Consider the following 20357-nt stretch of genomic DNA (forward strand, 5'->3'; position numbering starts at 1 on the left):
TTATTAACCTAAACCTATCCCAACTCAAATTTTACAATAAATTATGACTCAAAACGACATGAATTTAGTGTGCACGCAAGAAATATTTGAAAAGACATAAAAAATGAAAACCATTTATTTCAATAGAAGAGAATTTCAATACAATGAATTAAAAAAAGAAAAAAAAATCGAATTGACGTCTCGAGATATGCTTTCTTTTGTGACAATCCATGTCTCTCAAACACGCACTCTCTCGGCTCGTAGCCTCACGCACTTGAAAAGGAAAATATATGAAGGATGGATATAAAAATTATATTAAGGAAGCTACCTACTTGTAGACTCTCATCGCGTTCATGCTGTTGGATGATGAAAGTTCCACATTCGCTTATTTAGGGAATGACCATGGGTTTATAATCAAAGAATACTCTCTTCATTGGTACGAGGCATTTTGGGGAAACCCCACATCCGCTTATTTAGGGAATGATCATGGGTTTATAATCAAAGAATACTCTTTTCATTAGTATGTCGTGGACAATATCATATCACGGTAGAGAATCGTGTTCGTCTAACACATGCATCTCCTATTGACATTTGGGACTTAGAACGACATAAATCTTTATGTCTATTTATTTAATTTATATTGCGGGAGTTGGTTCCCCAAATAAAACAGGATAGGAGGAAGTAAATTTACGACCAAAAAGAGGTAATTTTAAAAGTAAAATAATTGCCGTAGCAAACAATTTCCCTAGCGTGGTTGAACAGTTGAAGACCATGACTGAGTCAATAGACAAGAAAATGGGCTCTAACTCCGTCACGACTTGTGTTTAATACGGTCCAGATCCAGAAGACCGTGGACTTGCGCAAGGAAGAAGACGATGGCCAAGTTTCAGAGCTACATGGACCCACTCAACCGTATAACTAGATAGAAGCTGTGGTAGACGATTGTGTGGAGAGATACCCCGTTCCCAGTAAGGTCGTTGAAGATTGACCGGCGGACGCCGGAAAGCCAATCGGAAAGAATGGAGGTTTCGACGGTTGAGGAAGAGGAATCGATTTGCTTCCAAGCATTAGAACGACCATTGACATGGTCGGTCTGATGTTAGGGTCTTCTTGTACGCACAGGAGCCCGATTTGGATCCATCTTAGAGCTTCGCTTAAAGAACAATCTCCAACCAGGTTCGGATCAACCATTTCCTCTTCTCTGCCTTCCTTCCATAGTTGCCATGCCTGATTTTGTTCAATTCATGTGTATTGTAAAAATCTTGCCCACACAAAAACAAAACCTAAGAATTTGCCAAGAATCTTTACCTGTGATAGAAGGCTTTGCGCATTGTCTACTTTGAAGAAACCGCTGTTCTTTCTCCCGCTTATCACTTCTAGCATTAAGATCCCAAAACTATAAACATCCGATTTTACAGAAAACACTCCCTCCATTGCATATTCTGGTGCCATGTATCCACTGTAGAAGTGATTAGAATGACAAGATTAGATGCAATTACTCACAAAAACCTGATACATATTGATATTGTTCTATGCTTAATGACTTACAAAGTGCCAACAACCCTGTTGGTGCTAGCCTCAACTTGCTTGCCTCCGAATATTCTGGCCGTTCCAAAGTCTGATATCTTTGCATTCATCTCATCATCCAACAACACATTGCTAGCTTTTAAATCCCGATGAACGATTTTGAGCCGAGAGTCTTCGTGCAGATATAGAATTCCTTTTGCAACTCCATTGATGATGTTGTTGCGTTTAAGCCAATCGAGTTGTTTGCATTTAACTGGATCTGCATTGCAGAATGAAGAATAGGAGATGAACTTTCCTGATAATGAACCTTTGTGTTTGACTCCAATGGAGCAAAAAGCATATATATGAAGAATGGAAAGTAAACTGACCAAATAATAAGGCATCTAGACTAGTGTTTGCCATGTACTCATAGACAAGGAGCTTTTCCTCTCCCTCCAGACAGCATCCCAAAAGCTTGACCAGATTTTTATGTTGAAGCTTCATTATGACCATGACTTCATTCTTGAACTCATCGTGACCTTGGCTTGACTTCACTGACAGTCTTTTTACAGCTATTTCTTCCCCATTCATCAGCTTTCCCTGGATGAATTGAAAACTTAGGAAACAGAAAGAAAGCAGCAAATAGCACAGGGATAACTTGTAGTTGTAACCGCCCAAGCCCAAGCCCACTGCAGATATTGTCCTGTTAGGGAGAGGTTTCCACACCCTTATAAGGAATGTTTCGTTCTTCTCTCCAATCGATGTAGGAGCTCACAGTAGTTATGAACAAAGGACCAGATAATTGTTCTTTGTTATATGTACATCATGCCACTTCTTAAGCTCATATTAGTATCGTTAAACCATTTCAACATATTTAATCTTAGGATTCAATAGTTAACCTTGAAAACCGGGCCAAACCCGCCTTCTCCAAGTCTATTTGCATCTGCAAAGTTGTTTGTGGCAGCCTGTAGGGTGATGAAACTGAAGTAATTCATCTCTTCATCATTGTCTCCATCTCTTGAATGCAAATCTTGCTTCATCAATTCTGCAGACTTAGCATCTCCCAAATTTCGCAACAGAACTTGTTCACCTGTGTCCATCTCTGGATCTATGAATTTGATATCATAATGTTTTATTTGAATCAAAGCTTCATAAGTGCAGTTTAAACGTAAAATCTTTAATTTTCTTACGCTGTCTTCTCTTCTTTGACAGAAGTAAACAATACAACAGACTCGCAAGAAATGCTACTGCTGCAACTGTTGATATAATGATTACTGCAATCATTTTCGCGCTCAATCCTGCTTGGTTTAGTATAAAATTATAAGATGTTGAAGAATTTAGCATACAATGAAACAAAAAAATTATAAGATTTGAATCACCTTGAGGCGAAGTTGGTAGAGAATAGAAAAGATATTTCTCATACGTTATGCTACAACTTGGGCTCAAAATTCTCCAACCCACTCTCCCTTTGTAAACCTGCCCGATCTCCTCCAACAGAGCCATCAAACATTTACAACACGCGCTACTGTTGAGATCCCTTGTGCACTGAACCAATCCATAGCCAGTCCCATGCAACTTGTTTGCCTTGTACATCATCGGTAACACTGAGGCTTCACTGGCCATCTGAGACAACAGAGCAGACCCATCAATATTACTATCATCTGGCGATGTCTGGTTCCCTGAATCGCCCATGAGGAATCTCGGGGAGATCTCTACAGTTCCCAAGAAGTTCTTGTCTGAGTATCTAAGCATGCACTCATCGTACCATATTGTGGCGTTTACTCTTAAAGGGCATCGATCCCTTACATCTCTGCTTGCGGTACTGACACAACTGTGACAGTAATCGTTGGAAATATCTCCACGACAGAGTACGAGGCCGTACATTACATTGAATGTTCTATTGTAGAAGCTGTCGGAGGAAGCTTCGGATAAAGAACCCAGTATGCCAATGAGATCTGAACCCAGATTAGAGTTGGTTGTGATATTACTTGGCGCTGAACAGATGTGGAACCTATATCTTGGTTCGAAATGATGGGAGCGGCTAAGCCCAAAGATTGAAATCAGAAGTAGCAACGAAACTGGCAAAGATCTGTAATTGAGGAAACAGAACATGATTTGGGTTTGGAGTAGCAGATAAAGAGACGACCTTCTTCTTGAAGAAATAAGAGCAGATGATTGAAATATCTGTTGTACCTTTCATTGTACAATTATTCAGAAGAAACTGTTCGGAGCCACTTGTTTCGATGTAATTTTCAGCATTTATTTGCAGGTAGCAAAGACAGAGTCACAATTTGACAGAGTCACAATTTGACAGAGTCACAGAACGTCATGTCTTGGCATATTCTGTTGGGTTTGATACAAATTTGAATATTCAAAGTGGATAAGCTCATTAAATACTCCATGAAAGCAAGTATGTGTCACAATTCAAGATGAGCAAAACGTCTGGGATTTTACCAATTCACAGAGGTTTCTTCAAGCAGAGTAGAAGATGATAACTTTGTAATCAGAGAGAAGACGATGTTGAACACAACTAACACTCAGAAAACTGGCAGTCCACTCATTAATTTACATTCAGTTGCGTTGCTCTTGAATCTTATATGCAATGATTTTCATGGGCTTGAAGCTATTTTTAACAAGCTGTGATCTTTCAGTGGCTAGATATGCATTGTTCATTTAAACCATGTACAAGAATCTATGACGGAAAAAAAAAAAAAAAAAAAAACTAAATAAAGTACATCATAAAATTGAATGAATGCAGTGGCTAGATAGAAGCAGTAGTAGACGACTGATCTGTGGTGAGTAGCCCTGTCCCTGTTTCAGTTGATGAATATTGATATCTACTGAGAGACCCTCGACCTGTAAGAAATGGAGGTTTTGAGGGCTGAGGAAGGTGAACCGACTGGCTTCCAAGCATTAGAACAACCATTGACATGGTGGGTCTGGTGTTAGCATCTTCTTGCACGCACAGCAAGCCAATCTGGATCCATTTTACGGCCTCACTCTCACGATAATCTCCAGCCAGGTTCTAATCTATCATTTCTTTTGCTCTACCTTCATTCCATAGCTCCCATGCCTGTTAAATTGCTATCTTTGTTACACAACCATCACAAAACTGAGAGGGAGACACTTTCTTTTTTTATAAAGAACAGAAGCATACATACATATGACAGAAGGTTCTGCGCTCTGTCCATGTTTAGAAAACCAATGCTCTTTCTCCCACTGATCACCTCCAGGATTAGAACTCCAAAACTGTATACATCGGATTTAACTGAGAAAACTCCCTCCATAGCATACTCTGGCGCCATATAGCCACTATAGCATTGCCAATTACAACCAATGAGCAACGAGGATATGAAACACAATGATTAATAATACAGTATAGAAGGTAATGATAAAGATTCATGTATTCCTAAGTTTACATGCTATCTAGAAACTCTGGTACAAATGGATGACTTACTATGTTCCAACTATTCTATTGGTGCTGGCATCAATTTGCTTGCCTCCAAATATCCTAGCAGTTCCAAAATCTGATATTTTTGGATTCATCTCCTCATCTAACAGTACATTACTCACTTTCAAATCCCTGTGGATGATTTTGAGTCGAGAATCTTCATGGAGATACAGAATTCCTCTTGCAATCCCATTGAGAATGTTTTCGCGCTTGAGCCAGTCGAGTTGTTTGCACTTCAATGGATCTGCTAGTGCAATTAGATGAGTAAAACCATGACATGGATTGTAGTGTATGGATAATGAAAACGAGATTATAGGAGAGAAAGAGAGCTAACCAAACAAGAAAGCATCAAGACTTGTATTTGCCATGTACTCATAGATTAGAAGTTTTTCTTCTCCTTCCACACAATATCCCAGGAGTCTAACCAGATTCTTATGTTGAAGCTTCCAGATGACCTTTGCTTCATTCTTGAACTCTTCATATCCTTGATTTGATTTTGTTGATAGTCTTTTCACAGCTACTTCCTCACCATCCATCAGCTTTCCCTAAATTCCAATCAATCAACATATTGTCATAACCCATGCCAATCCCACGACCAATAGATATTGTCCTCTTTAGACTTTCCCTTTCGGGCTTCCCCTCAAGGTTTTTAAAACGTGTCTGCTAGGGAGAAGTTTCCACACCCTTATAAGGAATGTTTTGTTCTCCTATCCAACCGATGTGAGATCTCATAATCCACCCACCTTGGGGGCCAGCGTCCTCACTGGCACACCGCCCAGTGTTTGGCTCTAATACCATTTGTAACAACCCAAACCCACTGCTAACAAATATTGTCCTCTTTAGGCTTTCCCTTTCGGGCTTCCCCTTAAGGTTTTAAAAATGTGTCTGCTAGGGAGAAGTTTCCACAACCTTATAAGAAATGCTTTGTTTCTTTCTCCAACCGATGTGGGATCTCACAATCCACCCCCTCGGAGGCCCAACGTCCTCGTTGGCACACTGCCCAGTGTCTGGCTCTAATACCATTTGTAACAACCAAAGCCCACTACTAATAGATATTGTCCTCTTTGGGTTTTCCCTTTTAGGTTTCCCCTCAAGGTTTTTAAAATGTGTCTACTAGGCAAATGTTTCCACACCCTTATAAAGAATGTTTCATTCTCCTATTCAACCGAGGTAAGATCTCACAATTAACCTTGTAAACTGGACCAAACCCGCCTTCTCCAAGTTTATTAGCATCTGAGAAGTCATCTGTAGCAGTCTTTAGAGAACTAAAACTGAAGAAAGGCATATCTCCATCACTGTCTTGATTTGATGCATCCAACTGTTGTCTCAATGAGTAAACCAGTTGTTGATCAACTCGATTTCGCAAAGGAAGCTCTTCACTTCTATCCCTCTCTGAATGAAAAGCCATGTTTCTTGTTATGTGATATTAATCAAAATCCTACTACAAGTACATTGTTTATGCAAAGGGTTTAGTCTTCTTACCCCTTTTGTTTCTCCATAAAAATGAGGCATAAATCATTCCTAGCAGAACTGCCGCTGCTGCAACTGTTGATATGCTGATGACAACGATCCTTGTTCTGTTGCCTCCTGTGCATTCCCTTTTATCATTAGACCAAAACCTTTGAAAATTGATGAGGGTCAAGAAAACAAAATCAATGTCGTCACCTTACCTTCTTCATCAAGAGGCAAGGATGGAGGTCCTGGTATCCCATAAAACTGAAAGGCCTCAACCCTTAAATTACAATTGGGAGCTAAAACTCGCCACCCTCTTTGCCTTAAGCAACATCCCTTTGCAAAAGTCACCAAATTTGTCAAACAGACCTCACAATCACGCTTGATGATATCTCTTGTACACTGTGCTAGTCCAAATCTCTGATCCACACCACCCACATTTACCTCACCTTCCTTGAACATCATATTTGAATTTGTAGCATCTTGTACTAAATTAGACACCAATGCAAGATCAATGAAATCACGGTCTTCAATAGTAGATTGGTTCAGACTATTATATAACAGTATTCTTGGAACTGTCTCCAGGATCCCAAAGAAGTTCACAACTGAGTATCTCAACATACATTCATCAAAGCCTATGGTACCATTTGTTTGTGATGAGCAGGTGACTTTGATTTGTTGACTTGCTCCTTCGATGCAGGTATGACAGGCCTCATTAGGAAGATCCCCTCGGCAGAGAAAGAGGCCATGGATTCCATTATAGGTCTCAGTGTAAAAAGTGTGAGAGGAAGCTCGAGAGGTCAAGGAATTCAGTAGGAAGTTGATGTCAGAATTCAGATTTGGGCGAGCCGTGTTGGTTCCTGAGCAGTTTAAATAGCGTTGGCTACAACAAGGGACTGTTAGTCCAGAGATTGAAATCAGTAGTAAAATTGAAGGCAAGGACGGTGTTTGAGGGAGGAAATGAATCATGGTTTTTTAGTTTTGGGGTAGCACAAAGAAGAATGAACGAGGATGATGAGTTCAAAGGTATTTTTATGTATAGAAATGAAGACATTTTGTCCACAATATTTTGGGTTCTTCAACTTCAACCAAAACGCTGGTGAAAGTGGAAGTAAGATCAACACCTAACCTGCCCATCATTTGAAAGTTTCAGAATTACTGTTTGTAAGCGAAAGAAAATTATTACCTTCTCAAACCCAAATAGTCGTTGCATGTGTTAAGACGAAAGTTTCTGGATTAGTACTAATTTGACTTGTTCAGCTCGTTTTTTCTTCCTTATAACTCGTCAATGATTATGTTGTTGAATAAATGAATCCAGAATGGTTTTGTGAATGTGCCCAGCAGCTTAAATCTTTTGTTGAGTCTAGATGAACAAATATTTGGAAGAGTCAAAAACCATCCCTGTGGGGAGTGGTTGTGGGTGGGGAGCTGAGTTTGGAAAAAGGGATCTTTGTAAAATTTAAAAGAAGGGAAAAAATGCAGGAGCTTTTGATAGACGGACGACTTTTAGCAGAACTCTTCAGCCAATGTTCTTGTTTCTTCCCCATCAACATCAACAGCTATCCTCTATTACAAGTCAAACGGGGATCGTGAAGAACTTAGGGGATTGTTGTTTGTTGTTTTCTTGATTGTTGAAGGGTTTTCTAGAGCTGGTAATATAGTTTCTGAAGCTAGGATTCTGGTAGATGATGAAATCTAAGAGAACAGAGATGGAGGAAGGTCAAACAAATTGTTCCCTTGCTGAAATGAATCGAAAATCTGGACTGGATTTGGTCGTCATGATGTTGAGAGATATTAGATTATATTAATCGATGACATTTTATTCCATGGACTGGACTGAACTGGACTGACCCCTGACTTTTGACATTCTTGTTTGCAGGAAAGTGAGATGAATTCCTAGCCATACAAGCAAGACTGTGAGATCCTACTGAGAGTAAAACGAAATACTTTTTATAAGGGTGTAGAAACCTCTCCTTAGATACATTTTAAAAACCATGAGGCTAACGGTTATACGTAACAGGCCAAAGCAGACAATATCTACTAGCGGTGGGTTCGGGCTGTTACAAATGGTATCAGAGCCAAACACCGAATGATGTGGTAGCGAGGACACTGACTTCTAAGGGGTGGATTGTGAGATCCCACCTCGGTTGGAGAAGGGAACGAACAGGCCAAAGCGGATAATATCTGCTAGCGGTGGGCGTCACTCTCACGTTGTCAACCGCTTGACAATGAAGAGTCCTCTGGCCAATATTGTACGTATTCAGGCAGCCCATTATTCTTATCAAATTCTTATGTTATTTTATAACTTTAGATTGAGAAAAAAAACTGAGCTTTCTGAGTTGGTTGGAAATTCAATCTGCAATTTATTAAGATTGCCGGATAACGGCGGATGTTATGCACTATTCAGAATTCATTAATAAAGTAGTTCATACAATAAAACTTCTATTAAAATAAAGGAAAGTCGTAGCCGAAGCTCAGAAGTTAAAGCATTCTTCATTGGTGGAAAGATAAGCCAACGACCTTCATTACGCTTATTAAAAGGGAAGCTCCTATAACGAACATTATATGGCATTCTTTCTTCATTTTGCCTTGTTTTTCTTTGCCAGAATTTGTGCCACTCAGCCAGTCTTTGTCAACCATGTCTGCATGTATCAAGTAGGGAACTTCACCAGCAACAGCACCTACAAGACCAACCTCGATCATGTACTCTCTTCCATCGCCACTGCCAAAGATAGTGGCAATGGCTTTTACAATTTTTCCTATGGTCAAAGCTCAGAACGAACCAATGCCATGGCGCTCTGCCGAGGAGATACGAAGCCTGATGTTTGTCGAAGCTGCCTCAACGACTCTATATATTTTCTAACACGGCTATGTCCTAAGCAGAAAGAAGGTATTGGGTGGTATGATAACTGTATGTTGCGCTATTCAAGTCGTCGCATGTTTGGCACAATGGAAGCTGAACCCATGTACATAGTGTTGATGAACAACGACAGTGTCATAAAGGAAGATCTGTTCAAGCACAACCTGAGGACATTGCTGTATAGCTTGAAAGATGATGCTTCTTCAGGTGATTCTTTACGGAAGTATGCAGCTGGAGATATATTTGGAGAAGGGTTGGGGAGGATATATGCACTTCTGCAGTGCACACCTGATTTGTCTCAAATTGAATGTGATGCTTGCTTAGATTCAGCGATCCAAAAAATTCCAGCATGTTGTAGCGTAGCTTGGAGACTTTTTTCACCCAGCTGTAACGTTAGATATCAGATATCCCCCTTCTTTGATACTCTACTGGTTTCACCACCACTGCCGCTAGTTTTTGTTCCATCCAGCAATACCATGTCTTCAGAAGGTTTGGTTTATGGTGGAAGATACAAAAAGTCAAATAGTTATCAAACAGAGTCTTACTGATGTTGTTTGTTTTCAGACAAGAAGAAGAACGTCGTACGCACTACCATTGTAATAGCTCTACCGTTCGTGGTTGTTTCGGTTTTCACCATCGGCATCTACATGTTTTTGAGATCCAGAAAGTTGAGGGGAAGAGTTGAGAGTAAGATCTCTTCAAAACCCAAGTTTTTCTTTTTAAAATTATCATCTTGAAAGTGTGAATTTCTGCTAAGTTGCTGATTCTATGTCACCACACTACATGTGAAGCTACTGATCATGATGAGATTAGCCCTGTGAATTTCTTGCAATATGATTTCAAGACGATTAGAGATGCAACAGATGACTTTGCTATCTCAAATAAACTTGGACAAGGTGGATTTGGTGCTGTTTATAAGGTAATGGAATGAAATAGAATTGTAACAACCCAAGTTCATCGCTAGTAGATATTATCTGTTTTAGTCTGTTACGTATAGCCGTCAACCTCACGGTTTCTACACAGGAATGTTTCTTTCTGCTTAGGACATAGTCGTGTGAGAAAATATATAGTCATTGAGGCAGCTTTGGCAAACATCAGGCTTCATGCCCTACATCGGTTGGAGAGGGGAACAAAACTGTGATGTCCCACATTGGTTGGGGAGGAGAACAAACCACCATTTATAAAGGTGTGGAAACCTTCCCCTAGTAGACGCGTTTTAAAGCCTTGAGGGGAAGCCCGAAAGGGAAAACCCAAATAGGACAATATCTACTAGCGGTGGATTTGGGCTGTTACAAATGGTATCAGAGCCAGACACCAAACGATGTGTCAGCCTTCTCGCTATTCCCCGAAGGGAGGTAGACACGAGGCGGTGTGCTAGTAATGACGTTGGGCCCCAAATGGGGGTGGATTTGGGGGCGGTCCCACATTGATTGGAGGAAGGAAAGAGTGCCAGCAAGGATGCTGGGCTCCCGAAGGGGGGTGGATTGTGATGTCCCACATTGGTTGGGGAGGAGAACAAACCACCATTGGATCTGGGCCGTTACAAAAACATTCCTTATAGGGTGTGAAACCTCTCACTAACAAATGCATTTTAAAACTGTGAGGCTGGCGGCTATGTAACGGGCAAAGCGGACAATATAGGCTGCTGCAAGAACCAAAAACATTCTTTATAAGGGTGTGAAACCTCTCACTAACAAATGCATTTTAAAACTGTGAGGCTGACGGCTATACGTAACGGGCCAAAGCAGACAATATAGGCTGCTACAAGAACAATAGTATAGCATTTTGTTTCAACAAGGTAGAAGACTTAAAAGGGTTTTTCCTTGTTTATGCATCTTCAGGGTAAGCTTTTGAATGGACAAGAAGTGGCTGTGAAAAGGCTAGCTCAAGGTTCGCAACAGGGTGACTTCGAATTCAAAACTGAAGTCTCACTGGTTGCTAAGCTACAACATCGGAACCTGGTTCGACTTCTTGGCTTTTGCTTTGAGAGAAATGAAAGACTCCTCATCTACGAGCTCTTACTGAACTCAAGCCTAGATCGTTTCATATTTGGTAACCTATTCCCACTTTGTTCTATGTTCTTGGGCATCTTCTCATAAACTCAGCAGCTATATACTTATCATATGAAAATGCAGATCCAGTTCAACGTCAATATTTGGACTGGTCGAGACGTTACAGAATTATAGTTGGCATCAGTCGTGGACTCGTGTATTTACACGAAGATTCTCGATTCAAAGTCATCCATCACGATCTTAAAGCTAGTAATATTTTATTAGATGCCGAGCTAAATCCAAAAATCACCGATTTTGGAATGGCAAGATTGTGTTCAACTGATCAATCAGATGGTGATACAAGTAAAATCAAGGGAACATAGTAAGTTTTCATCATTCACTTACACTTTCAGTATTTTCTACCAAATTTAGGATGTCTTATAAGATTGAATGTTTCTTATTTCAAGCGGATATATGGCTCCAGAGTACGCGTTGTCGGACATTTTTCAGTGAAATCAGACGTGTTCAGTTTTGGCGTAATTCTGCTAGAGATCATGAGTGGCCAAAAGAACAGTTGCTTCCAAGATGGAGAAAACACAGAGCACCTTCTAAGCTACGTAAGTATAAATGTTTTAGAAACGTTTGTTCTTTGTTTGCTAAGCTTAACACAAATTTGGTAAAGCAGACATGGAAGAACTGGATGGAAGGGAATGTCGGGGCCATCATAGACCCGATATTGGGTAGAACATGGATGGATGAAATGGTGAGATGCATCCATCTAGGATTACTGTGTGTTCAAGAAAACGTAGAGAGCAGACCCACCATGGCTTCAGCTGTTGTCATGCTCAATAGCAACTCCTTCACTCTTCCTGTACCTCTGCGCCCCGGATTTTTGCTGCAGAGCAATGCCTCAAACTTGCCCCAGCATGTTGATGATTACACACAAGGATCACAGCATAGTCTGTCTGAGAGCCTTTATATTGAAGAAGAATCAGCGAACCAATTTTACACAGAAGAAGAATCAGCGAACCAATTTTACACCCACAGCATACTCTATATTGAAGAAGAATCAGCAAACCAATTTATTATGTAGAATTGTAATTTAACCAAAAAAAATAATATATATATCTTACATATATTATATGTATATATGGTAAAGTTAAATACAAATTTCATCTTCCATTTTTAATGATGTCCTAAATAATATTTTAAACTTTGAAAAATATCTATAATTTTAATTTATATATATATATATATATATATATATATATATATATATATATATAATAAATTTGCATTTTTTTTGTCTTAAATTTTAAAAAATGTTAATAAATATTTAAATATTTAAAATTTGAAATTTATCTTTTAGAAAATGATTGAAAATACATTATACCATCAACGAAGAAGTTGTGAACCCTATTATATGGTGCCCAATTATCGGGATTTAATCAGACGGTTGTGAACCCTATTATATGGTGCCCAATTATCAGGATTTAACTGGGATTTAACTAAGACCACCGAAAATGCCCAACAGGATTTAACTGGGATTTAACTAAGACCACCGAAAATCGAAAATCAGAACCCTATTATATGGTGCCCAATTATCAGGATTTAACTGGGATTTAACTAAGACCACCGAAAATGCCCAATTATCAGGATTTAACTGGGATTTAACTAAGACCACCGAAAATCAGACTGTTGTGAACCCTATATGGTGCCCAATTATCAGGATTTAACTAGGATTTAACTAAGACCACCGAAGTTTTGAAGTTGTGAAGCGCGGTGCCCAATTATCGGGATTTAACTGGGATTTAACTAAGGCCACCGAAGTTTTGAAGTTGTGAAGCGCAGTGTTTTGTTCCTGACCTGATCAAACCCTAGCACTAGCAGCGAAACAAACCCCGATTTCCATTTCCATCTATAGCTCCCAAACGGTCACCGTTGGATGAGCTGCCGGCCGCGTCTTCCTCCGAATTAGAAGAAACCTCATCCGATTTTCCGTTTCCATCTATAGCTCCCAAACGGTCACCGTTGGATGAGCTGCCGGCCGCGTCTTCCTCCGAATTAGAAGAAACCTCATCGGATGAGGAAGAGGAAGGGAATTAGAAGAAACCTCATCGGATGAGGAAGAGGAAGGTGTATCTAGGGACGAATCTGTTCTAACCGTTTAGGATAGGTGTATCTAGGGACGAATCTGTTCTAACCGTTTAGGATCTAAGGTAATGGTATAAATATATCTGTTCCAACATTATTATATAACAATTTATATATTTTTTTATTTTTAGAGTTTAAAATATAAGATAACATATAAATAAGCCTATTCGAAATAAAATATTTTTATATATTTCTTATTTTTGTTATATACCATACATGTAAATTAATTATTTTTATGGTTTATTTAATTTTATTTTTGTTATTTTAATTAATATATTATTTTTAATTTTTTTTGTTTATATATATATATATAATTTTAAAACATATTCTAAATTATAATATATTTATTATCTATCTATTCCAACCTTATTTATTTATTTATTTGTTATAGTTTAGGATCGAAGGTAATGTATAAATATATCTATTCCAACATTATTATATTACAATTTATATATATATATATATATATATTTTTTTTTTTTCTAAAGTTAGGATCTAAAGAACATATAAATAAATATATTTATATATATTTTTTTTGTTATATACAATATTTAAAAGTGATCATTTTTATTATTTATTTAATTTCATGATTTTTTTTTTTACTCTAACCAATATATTATTTTTAATTTTTTTGTTTTGTTTATATTATATATATATATTTTAAACATATTCTAAATTATAATATATTTATTATCTATTCGTTCTTATATTATTATATCATAATTTATATATATTTTAATTTTTCTAATAGTTTAAGATTAAGGTAACGTATAAATAAACATATTTTAATTAAAATATTTTTATAATTTTTATTTATTTATATATTGATTTGGGTTTGTTTGTGAACTTTTAATATATTTTATCTTATTCGAATAATTATAAATTGTGGATAAATAAAACTAAAAAAAAATTTAACGAGCCGAACCAAGTAAGAGAGGGTTGGGTTGTGAAAAGTTATATATATATAAAGTTAAATACAAATTTCATTTTAATTTTTAATGTTGTCCCAAATAATATTTTAAACTTTGAAATATATATAAAATTTTAATTATATATATATATATATATATATGATAATTTTGAATTTTTTGTCTTAAATTTTAAAAAAATTTAATAAGTATTTAAATTTTTAAATTTTGAAATTTATCCTTCAGAAAATGATTGAAAATCGGGGTTGTATTATATCAGCAAATTTAATCTTATGTTCTTGTGAACCATGCGTTTAACTAAAGCCACGAAGGTTTGAAGCGCAGTGTTTTGTTCCTGATCAAACCCTAGCAGGCGAAACAAACCCCAATTTAAGTCTCGTCTATGGCTCCCAAACGGTCACCCTTGGATGAGCCACCGGCAGCGTCTTCCTCCGAATTAGAAGAAACCTCATCGGGTGAGGAAGAGGAAGGTGTGTCCAGAGACGGATCTTCCTCTGAAGAAGAGGAGGATGAAGAAGAAACTCAAGCTCAGAAACCGAAAAAGTCTACTGCTCTTCCTTCTACTCCTGCTCTCGATAAAAAAGCAGTACCGAAGAAATCTGAACTTGCTACTAACTCTCAGGCTCAGTCTTCTTCCTCAGACAGCGGCTCCGGATCCGATACCGATTCGGGTACATCCGGAAGAAACGTCCAGCCGATTGCCTCTAATCCGATGGAAGAGACTCCGAAGGTGAAAAAGCCCAGATCCAAGCCTTCTGCCTCAGCTACGCCTGCGCGATCGTCTTTGAAGAGGCCTAGTGAGACAGTAAGAGAGGCAAAACGGCTAAAGAGTTCTGAGGCTGACGCTGATGATGGGGTTGTCGCGGACGATGATTCCAAGAAATCTGTTGATGAATCCAAAAAGTTGTTTCAGAGACTATGGAGTGAGGACGATGAGATTGCTATACTGAACGGCATAATTGATTATACAGCCAAGAAGGGTGCTGACCCAGCTCTTGATATGAATGCCTTTCATGATTTCATCAAGAAATCTCTTCACGTCGACGTAACCAGGGCTCAGTTAGTGGATAAGATACGTCGATTGAAGAAGAAATACAGGAACAATGTTGATAGAGGTAAAAAGGGTGCCGACCCAACATTTTCAAAACCCCACGAACAAAAAGGTTTTGAGCTGTCAAAGAAAATATGGGGGGGCGAAGGAATTACTCGGACTCCGGTTGTGGAGCAGCCCAAGCCAAATGCTAATGGCACTCCAAAGAAGAATCAAAGAGGTAGCTCCACTAAGACACTGGCTTCACTCAAAGCTGAGTTGCTTCCTTCTCCAGATGCCCCAAAGGATGATGCTAAGATGAAAATTGATGATAACGAAGCTCCTTCAGGGTGCATGGATGGTTTTGTTGCATTTGAAAGGTCTTTGGGTGCTGCTGGCTTTCCAGAAAGTTTTTTGAAGCCAGGATTAAATTTAATAGGGCAATCCAAGAGAACGGAGCTGGAGGAGGAGTGGAAGAAATTGCATCTTGCAGAACTAGAGCTTTTTCTGAAGAGGACGGATTTGATTAGGGACCAGGCAAAGTTGATACTAGACGCCTACAAATCATCTGACAAGTAAGGATTTGGACTTTGGACAAGAGTATAATTCTTCAGCTTTCAGATTGATAGTTCAGAGCTCAAATTTATTCATGTTGTTTGTTGTTTTGTCTAGGATTAGGATTGTCATACTTTTAAATTTGTCTGATTTTATTTATATCCTCGAGACCTTAGGGTAAGTTACTACCGGCTATGCATAAATCTCTACTTCTGTTGGTGAATTCTACTACTTATATGTGGTATTGACGTCAGTTTATTCTAGTGATGGTGTATTTATCTTTTTGTTTCTCTCCCAAGAACAACTGCTTTTTATTTTCCTCATTGTTAAACAGGTGACTTTCTGTCTTACTCTGGTATGGGTATTATACTATCATTCAAGATGTTTGTTGGATGCTTCTTTTCTTGGCGTTTTCAGAAATTGAACATCATGAATATTATGATTTTCTCCATGTTTAATTTGAGGTAAGGAAATCCCATGGAGGTGTAAATTACGGTTCTCTTGTTGTGGATGAATTGCTCATATAGGTGCTGAATGGGGTGAATAGGTTTATATGACTGTTTGATTAATGTTCTTTTAGTGTTCGCAGATTATGATCTTATAACAATTATACAAAATTCTGGTTAATTGAATGATTCAAGAATTTTATAGTAAAAATATGGTATTTAACCCCATTTCCAAATTGCAGATTAGTACATTAGTTCTCATAGAAGGCCTATTTTACTATCTCTGAACAACAGGAATATGATTTTCTATTAGCAAAGAGAGCTATTTCCCCAAATTTACTAGCTACGAGTTGAAGTAACATCCGGAAGTTAGTTTTCTTAGGAAAACATGAAGATCAGAGGTGGCTAAACGTGGCCTGTAGCTCCGGCAGGGTGCCCCTGTGGTGGCGGCCTCGTCTCCTCCCTGTTTCCTGCTGTGGCAGAAACATAGTAAGCAACTGCAAACAAGCCGTGTACGAAGCACGCGATCCCGCCTATAGACAGAAGATGATTGTGAGCAAGCCCGCATGATTTTCTTGACCTGGTGTTATACATCGCCCCAGAGATGAGCAACGAGAATCCAACCACTACTGCAATCCTGGTGTATTTGGCATTCAAAAACATCCAGTTTATGTGTGTTTTCAGATGACAAGTCTATTAGGACTTCAGAGTGAAGGGAAGGCTGCTACTCACCATGCAAGGACGAGTGAACCCGCAGCAAGTTGCTTGTTAGAGGTTAATCCTTTGTATTCTTGAGCAGATCGAACATAAACGCACCCACCAACCAGGTTTGCAATGGCGTGAGCAAGGCCCAGCAGTATGGCTGCAGCCAAGCCTAGCTTGAAAGCATTATAGCTTGGGTCTTTACACTCAAATATCCACATTTTGAAATGGTTCACCTGTCAAAAGTACACAAAATCATTTGAAAAACAAAATGTCCCATAACAATTTTGACTCCAGCTTTCCATATACCTTGTTTTGAGCTAATTCAGCTTGAATTCCAAGAATTCCGGCTGTAACATCCATAACAATAACCAAGATGCAGACAACAAAACCAGAAGCTTTCTGCATTTTTGCAGAAACAAATGGAAGGAAAGGAACTCAATAGGAAATCACAGGTAAGGACTGTATGCTTTGTGAAGAATGCTTTATAAGTACCCTACATTAATAGGATGGAATTCGAATAAAGGAAAGGCCAGCTTGCAGGTTAACAAACTTATATGTGATGCCTTAGATTTAATATGTAATAACATTGTAAAAGCTTCTTTTTCTCCTCCAAATTTTCTTTCAAACGTCTTCCTTTTTATGCTTAGATGCTGATTCTTGTCACAGGGTGCAAGGAAAGTTGGGCATCTCCAGCAGAGCAGGCTGAGTATCCTTCTCTCACTGTTTCCCTAATCTTTACTCTCCCTCTTCAAGCTTTTTAATCCACCAAAAAGCTCTTTGGAATATAACACAGTTAAAAGAGCTGGGTTCTTTTTTTCTTTTCGTATCCCACTACTTGTTATGTGATCATCACTACTAAGACTTGTGAGAATTCTAACTGTGGGTAAAGTTGGAACTCGTTTGATTTAGTGTCATTATCTGAGAGATACCATCTACAGTCTTTGCTTATTTGATTAGTTGTGTGCTGACTAAAGTTGAAGAATAGCATAGTGTGAGATTGTGTTTGGTGGAAGATGAAGCCGAGCAGAGGATGAAGCTGTTAAGGATTGTTGGAAGAGGAGTCCCATGTCGGGGTTGATTATGGGTTTATAAGTAAGAAATACATATTCATTAGTATGAGGTATTAGAAGGTCGTGATTCCTTGTAGAAGGCTGCAGGTTAGCCAATAACTTGGTTTTGATTACCTTGCTCTGCATTCTCTCTGTGGAACGTGCTGTTTTCAAGTTTGCTCGAGACAATGTGTGCATTGATGGTTCTTGCTTGAACTGTCATCTAGTCTTCCATAATGAGAAGTGTTTCTGCAACTAGTTTTGACTGTGTTTGGTCGTTTAAGGAAAGTGGTGGCAGTGTATGTAGCTGACTATGTTCTTCCATTGTTCTCATCCTGTATCTTGTGTTGGGAAATGGCGGCTGGAGCTCACTCCACCAAAAATTTCAATGTATTTGAACACGATGTAGTAGTATCAAAATAAAGCATGTTACTTTTTGTGGAGAAAAACGCTTCCAACCCCATTAATTCCTTCACATAATTCGTTTTGTGGGTGTTTCGAGATAGGAAAGAGTTCGCAGAAGATTAGGGAAAAGGTGTACCAGAAACAGGAACATTTTGATGAGAAAATTTGGTTCTAGTTTCCTTTTTAGACCGCAGCGGCAGACAAATTCAAGGGTTTCTCAGAAGAATCGTTAGAGACCAGTGGAAGAGCAGAACTGTAGAATGCCAGAAGTTTGGTGTACTCTGAAGAGATCATTATCCTGCACCAAATCATTCCTTTGTGATGTTCATGTTCCAGAAGCCATTGGTGATTCAAACATCAAGGAAAGAACAGACCGAGATTCATCTGGTTGTTTAAGGTCTAAATCTAACCTCAGAGACATCATTTGTGGAAGCAAAAGACACTCACAGAAGCCATCGCCAAGCTCCAGCTCGAGATCAATGGCGAACAGTGAAGTTATCCTCACCATGACCCATGAAATTGAAGCCCAAACTAAAACGGATAGCTTCTCTGTTCCCCACGAAGAAAAAACCAGTCTTGAACTCCATAAAAGCTCTGTTACAAGAAATGGGCATGCCACTTCTGCAACTTCCGACAGAATTAACCAATTCCACGATTGTTCTGAATTGATTTGCCCAGAATGTGGTGGGCTTTTTAAGAATTCAGATGCCATGGAGTCCCATCATCTTTCCAAGCATGCCGGTAATGAAAGATTAAACTGCTTCCTCTGTTTCTCGTACTCTTCAAATCGTAGATTATAATGAATTAGTTTCCATTTGCAGTCAGAGAATTAGCGCAGGAGGATTCATCCTGGAAAGTGATAGAATTAATCTGCCAAAGAACATGGCCAATGTCAAAACCCCACCACATTGACAATGTCTTCAAAGTCCACAATTCGCCAAGAACTCTGTCTCTGTTTGAAGAGTACAGAGCAACAGTGAAAAGCAAAGCGAGCAAACTGGAGCAGCAAAACCCACGTTGTTTAGTCGACGGAAACGAGCTCTTGAGGTTCCATGGCACGACGATTGCTTGCCCATTAGCCGTGGCAAATGGGTCTCAGATTTTATGCAATTTGGATAACTGTGGAGTTTGCCAAATTTTAAGACATGGGTTTAATAAAGGCGTATTGACATGCGCAACAAGTGGAAGAGCCTTCGAATGTATTGAGATGAATGAAGAAGATATGGGCGGCTTAAGAAGAGCCTTAATGGTGTGCAGAGTGATTGCAGGGATGGTCTGTGGTGGATGCATGGAGGAAGATGAACTGAACACCAATTCTGGTTCTGGGTTCGAATCGTCGAGTGGGAAAACGGGACAGAATTCAAAACAGGAAGAACTGTTTGTGTTCAATCCTGAAGCTGTACTTCCTTGCTTCGTGGTAACTTACAGACAGTGATTTGGAAAACTTAGGCATTTGTATGTCTTTTGAGTTTCTTCTAATGATTATTGAATACGAATTTGATCCGACCAGGTTGTGGTAACTTCCCAAGTAATTTCTGGTAGATTAAAAAGTAAATACAAGATGAATGCAATGAAATGAAATGGGTGAATCCAAAACATGGGGAAAATACAGTAAAAAGTTGGAAAGTGATGGATGAGGGGAGAATGGTTGTTTTTAAGGTCCATACTCATGGCTGCCATTGGACTGTCCAGCCCCTTTCTGCACCCATGGCTGCATGTGTAGCGACATGGGAGAATCCATACTCGTTAATCCACAAAATCCCTTCTACGTCTTGACATTTGGTCAAAATATTTCTAACAGTTCAAACTCACCATCAACCGATATGGTCAGTTTTTGCTGTTAAG

The 20357-nt window shown here is 38.8% G+C and overlaps 7 protein-coding genes across 10 annotated transcripts; 3 read left to right on the plus strand and 4 right to left on the minus strand.

Moving 5' to 3' along the window:
• Positions 1–577: 577 nt before the first annotated feature.
• LOC111804043 (cysteine-rich receptor-like protein kinase 10) lies at positions 578–3846 on the minus strand. Of its 4 annotated transcripts, none has more exons than XM_023688712.2 (7): positions 2865–3846; positions 2676–2783; positions 2385–2575; positions 1875–2085; positions 1528–1765; positions 1288–1438; positions 578–1206 (listed from the first exon to the last, which is right to left on the minus strand). In XM_023688712.2, the coding sequence occupies exons 1-7, from the start codon at positions 3595–3597 to the stop codon at positions 898–900; spliced, it is 1941 nt and encodes a 646-aa protein (XP_023544480.2). In that variant the 5' UTR covers positions 3598–3846; the 3' UTR covers positions 578–897. The 4 variants fall into 4 exon arrangements, with proteins under 4 accessions (XP_023544480.2, XP_023544479.2, XP_023544478.2 ...); XM_023688711.2 differs by having other exon boundaries at positions 2385–2593; XM_023688710.2 differs by having other exon boundaries at positions 2676–3846.
• Positions 3847–4246: 400 nt separating this feature from the next.
• Positions 4247–6344, minus strand: LOC111803726 (cysteine-rich receptor-like protein kinase 10). Its single transcript, XM_087127599.1, is given in 5 exon segments — positions 4247–4558; positions 4647–4797; positions 4943–5180; positions 5271–5481; positions 6126–6344. Coding segments are annotated over 5 exon segments (1131 nt in total).
• A 113-nt stretch (positions 6345–6457) lies between these two features.
• On the minus strand, positions 6458–7357 carry LOC111804052 (cysteine-rich repeat secretory protein 38). The gene is made up of 2 exons (XM_087127600.1): positions 6607–7357; positions 6458–6555 (listed from the first exon to the last, which is right to left on the minus strand). Exons 1-2 carry the CDS (start codon positions 7355–7357, stop codon positions 6458–6460), a joined length of 849 nt encoding a protein of 282 aa, XP_086983726.1.
• A 1307-nt stretch (positions 7358–8664) lies between these two features.
• Positions 8665–12361, plus strand: LOC111804045 (cysteine-rich receptor-like protein kinase 26). Its single transcript, XM_023688714.2, is given in 8 exon segments — positions 8665–9737; positions 9813–9935; positions 10040–10167; positions 11090–11300; positions 11384–11621; positions 11707–11729; positions 11732–11856; positions 11925–12361. Coding segments are annotated over 8 exon segments (2040 nt in total). The 5' UTR covers positions 8665–8953; the 3' UTR covers positions 12333–12361.
• A 2276-nt stretch (positions 12362–14637) lies between these two features.
• LOC111804048 (GLABROUS1 enhancer-binding protein-like) lies at positions 14638–16257 on the plus strand. Its single transcript, XM_023688718.2, has one exon. The coding sequence runs from the start codon at positions 14705–14707 to the stop codon at positions 15929–15931; it is 1227 nt and encodes a 408-aa protein (XP_023544486.2). The 5' UTR covers positions 14638–14704; the 3' UTR covers positions 15932–16257.
• A 273-nt stretch (positions 16258–16530) lies between these two features.
• On the minus strand, positions 16531–17505 carry LOC111804056 (protein DESIGUAL 2-like). The gene is made up of 3 exons (XM_023688734.2): positions 17365–17505; positions 17086–17291; positions 16531–16990 (listed from the first exon to the last, which is right to left on the minus strand). Exons 1-3 carry the CDS (start codon positions 17461–17463, stop codon positions 16759–16761), a joined length of 537 nt encoding a protein of 178 aa, XP_023544502.2. The 5' UTR covers positions 17464–17505; the 3' UTR covers positions 16531–16758.
• Positions 17372–20032, plus strand: LOC111804050 (uncharacterized). The gene is made up of 3 exons (XM_023688721.2): positions 17372–17510; positions 17725–19253; positions 19334–20032. The coding sequence occupies exons 2-3, from the start codon at positions 18773–18775 to the stop codon at positions 19945–19947; spliced, it is 1095 nt and encodes a 364-aa protein (XP_023544489.2). The 5' UTR covers positions 17372–17510; positions 17725–18772; the 3' UTR covers positions 19948–20032.
• The last annotated feature ends 325 nt before the right edge of the window (positions 20033–20357 follow it).

This window comes from Cucurbita pepo, chromosome 10 (genome assembly GCF_057944985.1).
Source record: "Cucurbita pepo subsp. pepo isolate OVF chromosome 10, ASM5794498v1, whole genome shotgun sequence".
In the NCBI taxonomy this organism is placed as follows: domain Eukaryota; kingdom Viridiplantae; phylum Streptophyta; class Magnoliopsida; order Cucurbitales; family Cucurbitaceae; genus Cucurbita; species Cucurbita pepo.